Here is a 15,805-nt window from a genome sequence, read left to right as displayed (position 1 = left end):
CTACACTACCCACTACACTACACACTACTATACACTACTATATACACTACACTACCCACTACTATAAATTATACTATACACTACTCTCCACTACACTATACACTACTATACACTACACTATACATTACAGTATACACGACTACACACTACTATACACTACAATACACATTACATCATACAATACACTACACTATACACTACACGATAAACTGCTATACCTTACACTTTACATGACACTTTTGGCTCGCCATCGAACACACACAGTGGTCACACCGCATCAACGCGCGGCGCTTTCAGGCGGCCGTCTGGAACGCTCTTCCCTTTCGATATTAGGAAGGCACTGGAGCTATGCTGCACTTTTACATCATCATCAGATAGATCGACAAAGTCGTTCCCTTAGAACTGCTGCTGCTGTTTGTTGTTGTTGTGTTACTGTGTAGGAACCTCCTGGGTTCACTACACCACCACCAGCCCACAGGGGATTATTGTGTCCGTCCGTCCGTCGTGCATCCACAAATGGGAGGGAGGGGCTGGGTGGGGAGGGGAGGGGCTGGGTGGGGCTGAGTGGGGAGGGGCTGGGTGGGGAGGGGAGGATGGGGCGTGGGGCTGGGTGGGGTGGGGCTGGGCGGGGAGGGGCTGGTCACCCCGTGGTGCCCCCCTTATAAAACTCAACGTTTCACCAACTCACGCCGGCTTGTGCCCGCCCTCACAGTGGGGCGTATTGTGCGGAACGCACCACCACGTGGTGCCGCCGTTGTTGTTGACCCTGGCCATTGACCGACCAGCAACCCAACATTCCTACCAGCTCATCCCTCCGCAGGAGAATGTGTTTATAGAATGTGATTATAGAATGTGTTAATAGAATGTGTTTATAGAATGTGTTTATAGAATGTGATTATAGAATGTGTTTATAGAATGTGTTAATAGAATGTTTTATAGAATGTGTTTATAGAATGTGTTTATAGAATGTGTTTATAGAATGTGATTATAGAATGTGTTTATAGAATGTGTTTATAGAATGCGTTTATAGAATGTGTTAATAGAATGTGTTTATAGAATGTGTTTATAGAATGTGTTTATAGAATGTGATTATAGAATGTGTTTCTAGAATGTGTTTATAGAATGTGTTTATAGAATGTGATTATAGAATGTGTTTATAGAATGTGTTTATATAATGTGTTTATAGAATGTGATTATAGAATGTGTTTATAGAATGTGTTTATAGAATGTGTTTATAGAATGTGTTTATAGAATGCGTTTATAGAATGTGTTAATAGAATGTGTTTATAGAATGTGTTTATAGAATGTGTTTATAGAATGTGATTATAGAATGTGATTATAGAATGTGTTTATAGAATGTGTTAATAGAATGTTTTATAGAATGTGTTTATAGAATGTGATTATAGAATGTGTTTATAGAATGTGTTTATAGAATGTGATTATAGAATGTGATTATAGAATGTGTTTATAGAATGTGTTTATAGAATGTGTTTATAGAATGTTTTATAGAATGTGTTTATAGAATGTGTTTATAGAATGTGTTTATAGAATGTGTTTATAGAATGTGTTTATAGAATGTGTTTATAGAATGTGTTTATAGAATGTGTTTATAGAATGCGTTTATAGAATGCGTTAATAGAATGTGTTTATAGAATGTGTTTATAGAATGTGTTTATAGAATGTGATTATAGAATGTGTTTATAGAATGTGGCTATAGAATGTGTTTATAGAATGTGTTTATAGAATGTGTTAATAGAATGTGTTTATAGAATGTGTTTATAGAATGTTTTATAGAATGTGTTTATAGAATGTGATTATAGAATGTGTTTATAGAATGTGTTTATAGAATGTGTTTATAGAATGTGTTTATAGAATGCGTTTATAGAATGCATTTATAGAATGTGTTAATAGAATGTGTTTATAGAATGTGTTTATAGAATGTAATTATAGAATGTGTTTATAGAATGTGGCTATAGAATGTGTTTATAGAATGTGTTAATAGAATGTTTTATAGAATGTGTTTATAGAATGTGATTATAGAATGTGTTTATAGAATGTGTTTATAGAATGTGTTTATAGAATGTGTTTATAGAATGTGTTTATATAATGTGTTTATAGAATGTGGCTATAGAATGTGTTTATAGAATGTGTTTATAGAACGTGCTTGTAGAACGTGTTTGTAGAATGTGTTTATAGAATGTGTTTATAGAATGTGTTTATAGAATGTGTTTATAGAATGTGTTTATAGAATGTGGTTATAGAATGCGTTAATAGAATGTGTTTATAGAATGTGGTTATAGAATGTGTTTATAGAATGTGTTTATAGAATGTGTTTATAGAATGTGGCTATAGAATGTGTTTATAGAATGTGTTTATAGAATGTGTTAATAGAATGTGTTTATAGAATGTGTTTATAGAATGTTTTATAGAATGTGTTTATAGAATGTGATTATAGAATGTGATTATAGAATGTGTTTATAGAATGTGTTTATAGAATGCGTTTATAGAATGTGTTAATAGAATGTGTTTATAGAATGTGTTTATAGAATGTGTTTATAGAATGTGATTATAGAATGTGTTTCTAGAATGTGTTTATAGAATGTGTTTATAGAATGTGATTATAGAATGTGTTTATAGAATGTGTTTATATAATGTGTTTATAGAATGTGATTATAGAATGTGTTTATAGAATGTGTTTATAGAATGTGTTTATAGAATGTGTTTATAGAATGCGTTTATAGAATGTGTTAATAGAATGTGTTTATAGAATGTGTTTATAGAATGTGTTTATAGAATGTGATTATAGAATGTGATTATAGAATGTGTTTATAGAATGTGTTAATAGAATGTTTTATAGAATGTGTTTATAGAATGTGATTATAGAATGTGTTTATAGAATGTGTTTATAGAATGTGATTATAGAATGTGATTATAGAATGTGTTTATAGAATGTGTTTATAGAATGTGTTTATAGAATGTTTTATAGAATGTGTTTATAGAATGTGTTTATAGAATGTGTTTATAGAATGTGTTTATAGAATGTGTTTATAGAATGTGTTTATAGAATGTGTTTATAGAATGTGTTTATAGAATGCGTTTATAGAATGCGTTAATAGAATGTGTTTATAGAATGTGTTTATAGAATGTGTTTATAGAATGTGATTATAGAATGTGTTTATAGAATGTGGCTATAGAATGTGTTTATAGAATGTGTTTATAGAATGTGTTAATAGAATGTGTTTATAGAATGTGTTTATAGAATGTTTTATAGAATGTGTTTATAGAATGTGATTATAGAATGTGTTTATAGAATGTGTTTATAGAATGTGTTTATAGAATGTGTTTATAGAATGCGTTTATAGAATGCATTTATAGAATGTGTTAATAGAATGTGTTTATAGAATGTGTTTATAGAATGTGATTATAGAATGTGTTTATAGAATGTGGCTATAGAATGTGTTTATAGAATGTGTTTATAGAATGTGTTAATAGAATGTGTTTATAGAATGTGTTTATAGAATGTGTTTATAGAATGTGTTTATAGAATGTGTTTATAGAATGTGTTTATAGAATGTGTTTATATAATGTGTTTATAGAATGTGGCTATAGAATGTGTTTATAGAATGTGTTTATAGAACGTGTTTGTAGAACGTGTTTGTAGAATGTGTTTATAGAATGTGTTTATAGAATGTGTTTATAGAATGTGTTTATAGAATGTGTTTATAGAATGTGGTTATAGAATGTGTTTATAGAATGTGTTTATAGAATGTGGTTATAGAATGTGTTTATAGAATGTGTTTATAGAATGTGTTTATAGAATGTGTTTATAGAATGTGTTTATAGAATGTGATTATAGAATGTGTTTATAGAATGTGTTAATAGAATGTGTTTATAGAATGTGTTTATAGAATGTGTTTATAGAATGTGATTATAGAATGTGTTTATAGAATGTGTTAATAGAATGTGTTTATAGAATGTGTTTATAGAATGTGTTTATAGAATGTGTTTATAGAATGTGTTAATAGAATGTGTTAATAGAATGTGTTTATAGAATGTGTTTATAGAATGTGTTAATAGAATGTGTTTATAGAATGTGTTTATAGAAGGTGGTTATAGAATGTGTTTATAGAATGTGTTTATAGAATGTGTTTATAGAATGTGTTAATAGAATGTGTTTATAGAATGTGTTTATAGAATGTGTTTATAGAATGTGTTTATAGAATGTGATTATAGAATGTGTTTATAGAATGTGTTTATAGAATGTGTTTATAGAATGTGATTATAGAATGTGTTTATAGAATGTGTTTATAGAACGTGTTTATAGAATGTGTTATTAGAATGTGTTTATAGAATGTGTTTATAGAATGTGTTTATAGAATGTGTTTATAGAATGTGTTTATAGAATGTGTTTATAGAATGTGTTTATAGAATGTGTTTATAGAATGTGTTTATAGAACGTGTTTGTAGAATGTGTTTATAGAATGTGTTTATAGAATGTGTTTATAGAATGTGCTTATAGAATGTGTTTATAGAATGTGTTTATAGAATGTGTTAATAGAATGTGTTAATAGAATGTGTTTATAGAATGTGTTAATAGAATGTGTTAATAGAATGTGTTAATAGAATGTGTTTATAGAATGTGTTTATAGAATGTGTTAATAGAATGTGTTTATAGAATGTGTTTATAGAATGTGTTTATAGAATGTGTTAATATAATGTGTTTATAGAATGTGTTTATAGAATGTGTTTATAGAATGTGTTAATAGAATGTGTTTATAGAATGTGTTTATAGAATGTGTTTATAGAATGTGTTTATAGAATGTGTTTATAGAATGTGTTTATAGAATGTGTTTATAGAATGTGTTTATAGAATGTGTTTATAGAATGTGTTTATAGAATGTGTTTATAGAATGTGTTTATAGAATGTGTTTATAGAATGTGATTATAGAATGTGTTTATAGAATGTGTTTATAGAATGTGTTTATAGAATGTGATTATAGAATGTGTTTATAGAATGTGTTTATAGAATGTGTTTATAGAATGTGTTTATAGAATGTGTTTATAGAATGTGATTATAGAATGTGATTATAGAATGTGTTTATAGAATGTGTTTATAGAATGTGATTATAGAATGTGTTTATAGAATGTGATTATAGAATGTGTTTATAGAATGTGTTTATAGAATGTGATTATAGAATGTGATTATAGAATGTGTTTATAGAATGTGTTTATAGAATGTGTTTATAGAATGTGATTATAGAATGTGATTATAGAATGTGTTTATAGAATGTGTTTATAGAATGTGTTTATAGAATGTGATTATAGAATGTGATTATAGAATGTGTTTATAGAATGTGTTTATAGAATGTGTTTATAGAACGTGTTTATAGAATGTGTTATTAGAATGTGTTTATAGAATGTGTTTATAGAATGTGTTTATAGAATGTGTTTATAGAATGTGTTTATAGAATGTGTTTATAGAATGTGTTTATAGAATGTGTTTATAGAATGTGATTATAGAATGTGATTATAGAATGTGTTTATAGAATGTGTTTATAGAATGTGTTTATAGAATGTGATTATAGAATGTGTTTATAGAATGTGTTTATAGAACGTGTTTATAGAACGTGTTTATAGAATGTGTTATTAGAATGTGTTTATAGAATGTGTTTATAGAATGTGTTTATAGAATGTGTTTATAGAATGTGTTTATAGAATGTGTTTATAGAATGTGTTTATAGAATGTGTTTATAGAATGTGTTTATAGAATGTGTTTATAGAATGTGTTTATAGAATGTGTTTATAGAATGTGTTTATAGAATGTGTTTATAGAATGTGTTGATAGAATGTGTTTATAGAATGTGTTTATAGAATGTGTTTATAGAATGTGTTTATAGAATGTGTTTATAGAATGTGTTTATAGAATGTGATTATAGAATGTGTTTATAGAATGTGTTTATAGAATGTGTTTATAGAATGTGTTTATAGAATGTGTTTATAGAATGTGTTTATAGAATGTGTTTATAGAATGTGTTTATAGAATGTGTTTATGGAATGTGTTTATAGAATGTGTTTATAGAATGTGTTTATAGAATGTGTTTATAGAATGTGTTTATAGAATGTGATTATAGAATGTGTTTATAGAATGTGTTTATAGAATGTGTTTATAGAATGTGTTTATAGAATGTGTTTATAGAATGTGTTTATAGAATGTGTTTATAGAATGTGTTTATAGAATGTGTTTATAGAATGTGTTAGTTTGTTCTATTACCTCACCTCCCCCGGGTTCTCCGATCAGCACGGTTGGCTACGTACGGTGCGAAAGAAGTTCAACACACATACACACAGTAACTCACATAGTCACTCACTCAACTACACACTCACCCACCCTCCAATCAGCACGGTTGGCTACGTACGGGGCGAAAGAAGTTCAACATACATGCTTACATCACGCAACTGGCATTCACACGAAGCATCGCTACCATTGTACCGTGCGGGCCTTCATAGGTGCAGCTCGCTCACTGCACTTGCCCCCAGAAATCTGTTTAAGGCTACACGGGGGATCTTTGTCTTTTTGTCAGTGAGTGGGTGAGAGATTGAGTGGGTGAGTGAACGTGTGAGTGTGTGGGTGAGTGTGTGGGTGTGCGGGTGGGTGTGCGGGCGAGCGAGTGGATATGTTAGTGGATATGTGAGTGAGTGAATGTTTGAGTGAGTAAGTGAATGTGTGAGTGGGTGAGTGTGGGTGAGCGAGTGTGTGGGTGAGCGAGTGGGTGTGTGGGTGAGCGAGTGTATGTGTTCGTGGATGAGTGTGTGGGTGAGCGAGTAGATGTGTGAGTGGGTGAGTGTGTGGGTGAGCGAGTGGACATGTCACTGAGTGAGTGGGTGAGTGAGTGGGTGGGTGAGTGGGTGGGTGAGTGTCTGTGTGAGAGTGTGAGTGAGTGTGTGTGAGTCGGTGGATGTGTGAGTGAGTGTATGAGTGAGTGAGTGAGTGTGTGAGTGAGTGTATGAGTGAGTGAGTATATGAGTGAGTGAGTGTATGAGTGAGTGTACAAGTGAGTGAGTGTATGAGTGAGTGAGTGTATGAGTGAGTGAGTGTATGAGTGAGTGAGTGTACAAGTGAGTGAGTGTATGAGTGAGTGAGTGTACAAGTGAGTGAGTGTATGAGTGAGTGAGTGAGTGTACAAGTGAGTGAGTGTACAAGTGAGTGAGTGTACGAGTGAGTGAGTGTACAAGCGAGTGAGTGTATGAGTGAGTGAGTGTATGAGTGAGTGAGTGTACAAGCGAGTGAGTGTATGAGTGAGTGAGTGTACGAGTGAGTGTGTGAGTGAGTGTATGAGTGAGTGAGCGTACAAGTGAGTGAGTGTACGAGTGAGTGAGTGTATGAGTGAGTGTGCGAGTGAGTGTACGAGTGAGTGTACGAGTGAGTGTGTGTGTGAGTGAGTGAGTGTATGAGTGAGTGAGTGAGTGTATGAGTGAGTGAGTGTATGAGTGAGTGTACAAGTGAGTGAGTGTATGAGTGAGTGAGTGAGTGTACGAGTGAGTGTACGAGTGAGTGTGCGAGTGAGTGCACGAGTGAGTGTGTGTGTGTGAGTGAGTGTGTGAGTGAGTGTGTGTGAGTGCTCCTCGCTACTAACACCACTTTGCCCCCAACAGTCTGTTGCAGGCTACACGGGGGAACACTTTCCCTTCCGCGGTGTTGTGTGTCCATCTCCTCGGCTCGCACCTTGGTGTGCAGAGCGAGCCGCAGCTTGAGGCGAGCCAGATCCTGCTGCTGACGCTGCACGGTAAAGCGGCACTCGGACAGCTGGCTCACGGCCTGCACACAGACACAGGCGCCCCGTGTAGCCTACGCACTTCGAGATTTGAAGATAATCCTGACTGCAAGGCTCCATACCCTTTGGTTCTATTCGGTAAAGTCACGTGGGTAAAAAAAATAAAATAACGAAAAAAATATCACGACGTTTCGGCCACAGCACAAGCGGCCTTCATCAGGTAAAGGGGACCGCGCTGTCCAGAGGACAGCATTGGAGTGAAGACAGTCAAGCCCCCAGGTCGCGTCCTTTAAGCAAAGGAATTAGCTTTTGATTTAAAGCTTTCGTGACTGCAGTAATTCATATTCTTAGCTCTTTCGGTAAAGTCACGTTGAAGGGAAACAATAAAATAAAAAAAATATATAAAAGACCTGATGACGACCGTTTGTGTTATGGTCGAAACGTCGTGAGAATTTTTATTGTCTCATATATATTTTGTTATTTTATTGTTTCCCTTCAACGTGACTTTACCGAAAGAGCTAAGAATATGAATTAGTTTAATGTTTGGTTTGATTGAGAACATCTTTCCAATGATTGCTCAATTTGAAACCATCCTAGGCGTTTTTTGTTTCCTCCCACACAGCTTAAAAGGACGCGACCTGGGCTTGGCTGTCTTCACTCCAACGCTGTCCTCTGGACAGTCCGGTCCCTTCACCTGATGAAGGGCGCTTGTGTTGTGGCCGAAACGTCGTGATTTTTGCAATAGGTTTTACCCTTTTAACTGGCACAAAAAACTGACACCTTTATTCAAGGCATCATGTCTGCAATAACCACAACACAAGCAGTCAAAATGCAAACAAAAAGACAACTCTGATAATAATATGCACTGTCCTTGAATTTGATTGGTCCACACCTGAGACGGCTTTCTTTAGACCCTAGTCTCCACTGGTGTTGGACCAGAAGACGCTTGTGTTGTGGTTATTGCAGACATGATGCCTTGAATAAAGGTGTCAGTTTTTTGTGCCAGTTAAAAGGGTAAAAACCTATTACTATATCTTGTTACTGGCAAAGGAGGTCTCATAATGTCGTGATTTTTGTCATTTTATTTTTTACCTACTACGTGACTTTACCGAATAAAACCAAAGAGTATAGAGCCTACGCACTGGGGGGCCAAGTTGCTGTTAGTGACGAGCAGCAGCGGCTACGGAGTGTTCGGTCACGGCACGTGACGGGGGGAGGAGGAGGAGGGGGAGGCGAGGACGAGGTAGGGGTGAAGAGGTGAGGGGAAAAGGAGGAGCGGGACGATGCGGCCAGCAACCACGACAGCCCTTGACTCTCCCCACCAGTGCTGTCGTTCCCCACGGGCCACTCGGTTGGGGCCGGGTCGGCCTCGGGAGGGCCCGCAGCCGGTTGGATGAGGCGGAGGTAATGTCACTGTGCACCGACACTACGTAGCGTCACCTTCGACCGCGTCGTTCGGGAAGCTCTGCATGGCCACACCGGATGCATTTGCATCTGGTGACAGATAACAATGGTGAGATTGATCGATGCGCGGGTGCTGTCAAGGGATTGGTTCCCTGTTGGTCAATCATGCTGTGCATGCTGATGATCTGGTGATTGCTGCTCGCTAAGAGGAGGAGTTGGAGATGCTTGCTGTTGAACCTGGAGCGTGCCACTAGGAGGTGGGGTCATTCCATCAGCCCCACCGAAACGAAGCAGCTGCCTGGGTATCTTGTACCCCCCCCCCCCCAAACGCTCCACCCCCTCAGCACCCCATTGGTGATGGAGCAGTTGCGGACAGAGTGGAGAGCTTCCCATACCTGGGAAGTGTTTGGCACCAGAAGTCTCACTCCCGAATCAGTCGGGCGGCATGATCTTTCCATCGGCTGCGTAACGGTGCTGTGCGGAAGCTACCCGGTCTGTAGCTCCACATGAAGCTTCGGGTCTTCTTGGCCACAGTTAGGCTGCCCTGCCCACTTATCCATCCTGGGTTTGGCCAGGACATAGAACCATCAGCGAGCTCCTCCGGCAGGCAAGGCCTCATTGGTTGGGTCAAGTAGGTAGGCAGCATGCCCAGCCACTGCTACTGGGCAGTCGGAGGCAGAAGCCCTCCAGCAACAACAGAGGGCAGAGGAGCAACGCTCATAATAACGAGCGGAGCGCTGGGTGGCTAAAAGTCGGCACAGTAGGGGGCACAGGTGGTGCATCTGCCAGTCGTCTCAGTCAGCCAACCCATGGCAGCTAGGGTCTGTTCCGTGAGCTCCTCCTGCACCTAGCCTGGCACCGCAGTCAACCCATGGCACCTGGGTCTGTCCCAAGACCTTTACCTGCACCTAGCCTGGCTCAGCAGTCAACCCATGGCACCTGCTAGGTCTGTGCCGTGACCTCCTCATGCACCTAGCCTGGCACAGCAGTCAACCCATGGCACCTGCTGGGTCTGTCCCCGTGACCTCCTCCTGCACCTAGCCTGGCACAGCAGTACAACCCATGGCACCTGCTGGGTCTGTTCCGTGACCTCCTCATGCACCTAGCCTGGCACAACAGCAGTACAACCCATGGCACCTGCTGGGTCTGTCCCGTGACCTCCTCCTCCTGCACCTAGCCTAGCATCGCGGTGACGTCACCGCCACTCAGTGGCTACCGGTGGTTGTTGTTGTTGTAGTTGTTGTTGTTGTTTGTGTCTCCGTTGCGTGCGTACCAGGTGCAGCGCGTCCGTGAGTGCGCGCGTCCGCAGCGCCAGGCTGCGCTCCGTCAGTCGTCGCCGCCTCTCCTCCTCGCCCCGCACCGCCTGGGACTGCACCGCCCACACGAGGTGGGGGTCGTGGGTGAGACAAAGTTACTCCGTGTAGCCATCACAGACTCCTCGGGACTGCCAAGAGAGTGGCACCGACGAAGGGCGGAACTGTGGCACACGCAGGGGGCGTGGGCAGGTGAAGTTGTGGGTGAGCATGTGGTTGAGTGTGTGGGTGAGTGTGTGGGTGAGCGTGTGGGTGAGTGAGTGTGTGGGTGAGTGTGTGGGTGAGTGAGTGTGTGGGTGAGCGAGTGTGTGGGTGAGCGAGTGTGTGGGTGAGCGAGTGTGTGGGTGAGTGTGTAGGTGAGTGAGTGTGTGGGTGAGCGAGCATGTGGGTGAGCGAGTGTGTGGGTGAGTGTGTGGGTGAGTGAGTGTGTGGGTGAGCGAGTGTGTGGGTGAGCGAGCATGTGGGTGAGCGAGCGTGTGGGTGAGTGTGTGGGTGAGCGAGCGTGTGGGTGAGTGAGCGTGTGGGTGAGCGAGTGTGTGGGTGAGCGAGCGTGTGGGTGAGCGAGTGTGTGGGTGAGTGAGCGTGTGTTTGAGTGTGTGGGTGAGCGAGAGTGTGGGTGAGCGAGCGTGCGGGTGAGCGAGTGTGTGGGTGAGTAAGCGTGTGGGTGAGTGTGTGGATGAGTGAGCGTGTGGGTGAGCGAGAGTGTGGGTGAGCGAGAGTGTGGGTGAGTGAGCGTGTGGGTGAGTGAGCGTGTGGGTGAGCGTGGGGGTGAGTGTGTGGGTGAGGAGACCTTGCTAGTGGCGTCCCGCTCCAGAGACCGCACACGGAGCCTCAACGTCTCCACCTCACTCCTACACTCACCCAGCTGGGCTGAGACACAACAACAACAACAGACACCACCTCACTCCTACACTCACCCAGCTGGGCTGAGACACAACAACAACAACAGACACCACCTCACTCCTACACTCACCCAGCTGGGCTGAGACACAACAACAACAACAGACACCATCTCACTCCTACACTCACCCAGCTGGGCTGAGACACAACAACAACAACAGACACCATCTCACTCCTACACTCACCCAGCTGGGCTGAGACACAACAACAACAACAGCAGACACCACCTCACTCCTACACTCACCCAGCTGGGCTGAGACACAACAACAACAGACACCACCTCACTCCTACACTCACCCGGCTGGTGGATGGAGTGCGGTCGTAGTGGTGGTGGTGATGATGGAGTGTGGTGGTAGCGGTGGTGGTGATGATGGAGTGTGGTAGTGGTGGTGGTTACGGTGGTGGTGGCGGTTGTGGCGGTCATGGTGGTGGATGGAGTGTGGTAGCGGTGGTGGTTGCGGTGGTGGTTGTGGTGGTGGTTGTGGTGGTGGTGGCGGTTGTGGCGGTCATGGTGGTGGATGGAGTGTAGTAGTGGTGGTGGTTGCGGTGGTGGTGGCGGTCATGGTGGTGGATGGAGTGTGGTTGCGGTGGTGGTTGCGGTGGTGGTGGCGGTTGTGGCGGTCATGGTGGTGGATGGAGTGTGGTTGCGGTGGTGGTTGCAGTGGTGGTTGCGGTGGTGGCGGTGGTGGCGGTCATGGTGGTGGATGGAGTGTGATTGCAGTGGTGGTTGTGGTGGTGGTTGCGGTGGTGGTTGCGGTGGTAGTGAGTCCCTACCGGCCAGGCCATCCTTCTCTCTCTGCACGCTGCTCAGCTCGGCACGCAGCTCCAAGTTGTCCTCCGAGAGCCGAGCCCAGCGGTCTCCGCTCATCCTCGCCGCCGGCTCCACTCTCCACGCCCTGGGGAGTCGAGCACAAAGCGAGCCCGAGGAAGATTTCTCACCAGTCGGGAAAGTTCACAATCGACGGTGGCTATGAGATGTTAACTACCTCGCCTGGTACGCAGGAAGTCGTGGGGTCGATCCCTGACCCTGACGATGCCTGCTGCTGCTGTGTATTTGGAGTCTGCGTCTCTCTCTCATCATCATCACGGTAACTAGGAGATGTTAACGACCTCGCCTGGTCTACAGGAGATCGTGGGGTCGATCCCGACCCTGCCAATGCCTGCTGCTGTATATTTGGAGTCTGTGTCTCTCTTATCATCTTCACGGTGGCTATGAGATGTTAACGACCTCACCTGGTCTACAGGAGGTCGTGGGTTCTGACCCTGACGATGCCTGCTGCTGCTACTGCTGCTACTACTGCTGCTGCTACTGCTGCTACTGCTGCTGTTACTACTGCTGCTAATACTACTGCTGCTACTACTGTTACTGCTGCTACTACTGCTGCTACTACTACTACTGCTGCTTCTGCTACTACTGCTGCTGCTACTACTGCTGCTGCTACTACTGCTGCTACTACTACTGCTGCTACTACTGCTGCTACTACTACTACTGCTGCTACTACTACTGCTGCTACTGCTACTACTGCTGCTTCTACTGCTGCTGCTACTACTGCTGCTACTACTACTGCTGCTGCTACTACTGCTGCTGTATATTTGGAGTCTGCGTCTCTCTCTCTCTGTGGTCGCTGCGTGGATTATTCTCCGGCTCCTCCGGTTTTTGCCCTCCACGTTAGAATCGTCGTCACATTTCACGCGTCGATGATGATGATGATGAGCCACTCGGATGAACAAGAGCTACGTACAGTAGCTCAGTGGTGGTCCCTACCTGCTACCAAGGCAGTAATTATAACAAATATGCTCAAACTGTATCCCCAATACATCGCTATAAAATAGATTTCTGTTTATATGATTGTGGCTATGGTTGTTAATTTATTCATCCCTAATCTCTGCCATTACATACAACGAAAGAAGAAATGGTAAAAAAAAAGTAAAAACACAGCAGTGTAAATACAATAACACTTTAAATTTCGATTTAAAGCTTTCGTGACTGCAAGGATTCATCCTCTTTGGTTCTTTCGGTAAAGTCACCACCACGTAGAATGAGAATAAAATAATACAATACAATAAAATAAGACAATAAAATTCTCACGACGTTTCGGCCACAACACAAGTAGCCTTCATCAGGTGATGTCGTCCCGACAGATCTGTTCTTTCACCTGATGAAGGCTACTTGTGTTGTGGCCGAAACGTCGTGAGAATTGTATTGTCTTATTTAATTTAACATTTTTATTCTCATTCTACGTGACTTTACAATAACACTATTAGACATTATTGTTAAAAATACGTAAAAAGTCCATCCTATGTGTTAGAGAATTTAAAAAAAAAATATTTCAGGCAGGAAATTCGTTTTAATTTTTTTTTCTGGGGGGGGGGTACCCCCAGACCCTCTGGCAGATTTAGTCAAGGCTACTGCCTTGACTATAAACAATAAAATAATTTAGTGTATGGATCACTGTGTGTCTCTATGGGTCAGTGTGTGTCTCTATGGGTCTCTGTTGGTCTATGCATGTCTATGGGTCACTGTGTGTCTCTATGGGTCTCTGTTGGTCTATGCATCCCTATGGATCGCTAGAAGTCTCGATGCATTTCCATTTGTCTACGAGTCTCGATGCATCTCCCTGGCGATTAGAGGCTTTGGCTACTGCTATGAACTTCCACGTGATGAGGATGAGAAGCCGCAACTTGGTTGAGTGATAAATTGTGAGAGCCAGGTTGGCGGGGGCCTTCTTTACCTGGTAACGTCAAATATAGTTTAGCTTTTAGGCAGCTGCCGCACTTGTAGGGGCAAGTGCTGTGAGTAGCGAGTAGCAGCAGCACCTGTGAAGGTAGACACAGACAAAGATCCCCCGTGCAGCCTCTAACAGACTGCAGGGGCAAGTGCTGTGAGTAGCGAGTAGCAGCAGCACCTGTGAAGGTAGACACAGACAAAGATCCCCCGTGCAGCCTCTAACAGACTGTAGGGGCAAGTGCTGTGAGTAGCGAGTAGCAGCAGCAGCACCTGTGAAGGTAGACACAGACACAGAGACACAGACACACAGACACAGAGAGAGACACACAGAGAGAGACACAGACACACAGAGACACAGACACAGAGAGAGACACAGACAGAGAGAGACACAGAGACACAGACAGATAGACACAGACAGAGAAAGACACAGACAGATAGAGACACAGACAGAGAGAGACACAGACACAGACAGAGAGACACAGAGACAGACAGAGACACAGACACACAGACAGAGAGACCCAGAGAGAGACAGACAGACCGAGAGAGACACAGAGACAGACAGACAGAGACACAGAGACAGAGAGACACAGAGAGAGACAGACAGACAGAGACACAGAGACAGACAGACAGAGACACAGACACACAGACAGACACAGAGACAGACAGAGACACACAGACAGACAGACACAGAGACACAGACAGACAGAGACACAGAGAGACACAGAGACACAGACACAGAGAGACACAGACACACAGACAGAGACACAGAGCGCGCGCGTGTGCCGCCATCTTACCTGCGGCTTCCACAACAACTTTATTAGAGCAACGCGTCGCCATGGTAACCCCAACGCCGCCGGCCACACTGTCACGGCAATAAAATATTTTATTTTTTTACTACATTTTAAAAATGTAATTTCCCCGTTGAAGCTGCCGGCTTGTGTACAAATAAAAAAATAAACACTCCGTGCGCGGTGTTGATGCCATCGTGCTCGTTAAAAGTTGCGTATTATATATAAAAAAACTAAAATATAAAGTTAATTGAACGTTTGTATAACTTTATCAAAGCCTTTCGCGCCGATTCCCGCGGGCGTTGGAAACGCGGCTCCGGTAACAATGGCAACGCGGCGGTTTCCTTGGCAACGAGTAGCCGTAACCATGGAGACCAATGGGAGTTTGGGGGTAACCATGGCATCTACGATTAGCACGGGTGGCTACGTACGGCGCGAAAGAAGTTCAACAAACATGGCAGCCTGCCAGGTAACCGTGGAAGCGTGTGGCGGTAACCATAGCAACGAGAAGCGGTAACCATGGTAGCCTGTGAGGTAACGTGTGGGGGTAACCATGGCAACGAGAAGCGGTAACCACAGCAGCCTGTGAGGCAATCGTGGTAGAGTGTGGCGGTAACCTTGGCAACGAGAAGCGGTAACCACAGCAGCCTGTGAGGCAACCGTGGTAGCGTGTGGCGGTAACCATGGCAACGAGAAACGGTAACCACAGCAGCCTGTGAGGTAACCGTGGTAGCGTGTGGTGGTAACCATGGCAACGAGAAGCGGTAACCATAGCAGCCTGGGAGGTAACCGTGGTAGCGTGTGGTGGTAACCATGGCAACGAGAAGCGGTAACCATAGCAGCCTGCGAGGTAACCGTGGTAGAGTGTGACAGGCCACTTTTTTGACAGGTCCCTTGGAC

The 15,805-nt window shown here is 42.6% G+C and overlaps 1 protein-coding gene across 3 annotated transcripts in view; it reads right to left on the bottom strand.

Annotated features, from left to right (window-relative positions):
* The window catches only part of LOC116956774 (uncharacterized), a 28,955-nt gene extending 13,387 nt beyond the window's left edge, over nucleotides 1–15,568 (bottom strand). Inside the window, exons 1-5 of one of the 3 annotated variants that reach the window (XM_032978568.2) lie at nucleotides 14,912–15,565; nucleotides 12,164–12,285; nucleotides 11,280–11,359; nucleotides 10,450–10,545; nucleotides 7,724–7,816 (exon numbers count right to left, since the gene is read on the bottom strand). In XM_032978568.2, coding sequence (XP_032834459.2) covers nucleotides 7,724–7,816; nucleotides 10,450–10,545; nucleotides 11,280–11,359; nucleotides 12,164–12,257 — 363 coding nt within the window. In that variant the 5' untranslated portion in view covers nucleotides 12,258–12,285; nucleotides 14,912–15,565. The other 2 variants (XM_032978567.2, XM_076054687.1) reach the window with 2 other exon arrangements.
* Nucleotides 15,569–15,805: the final 237 nt, after the last annotated feature.

The sequence above is a fragment of the Petromyzon marinus genome, chromosome 67 (genome assembly GCF_048934315.1).
Source record: "Petromyzon marinus isolate PM22_M1 ecotype Great Lakes invasive population chromosome 67, UKy_Petmar_22M1.pri1.0, whole genome shotgun sequence".
NCBI classification, from domain to species: Eukaryota; Metazoa; Chordata; class Hyperoartia; order Petromyzontiformes; family Petromyzontidae; genus Petromyzon; species Petromyzon marinus.
This window is presented reverse-complemented; position numbering and strand designations above follow the sequence as displayed.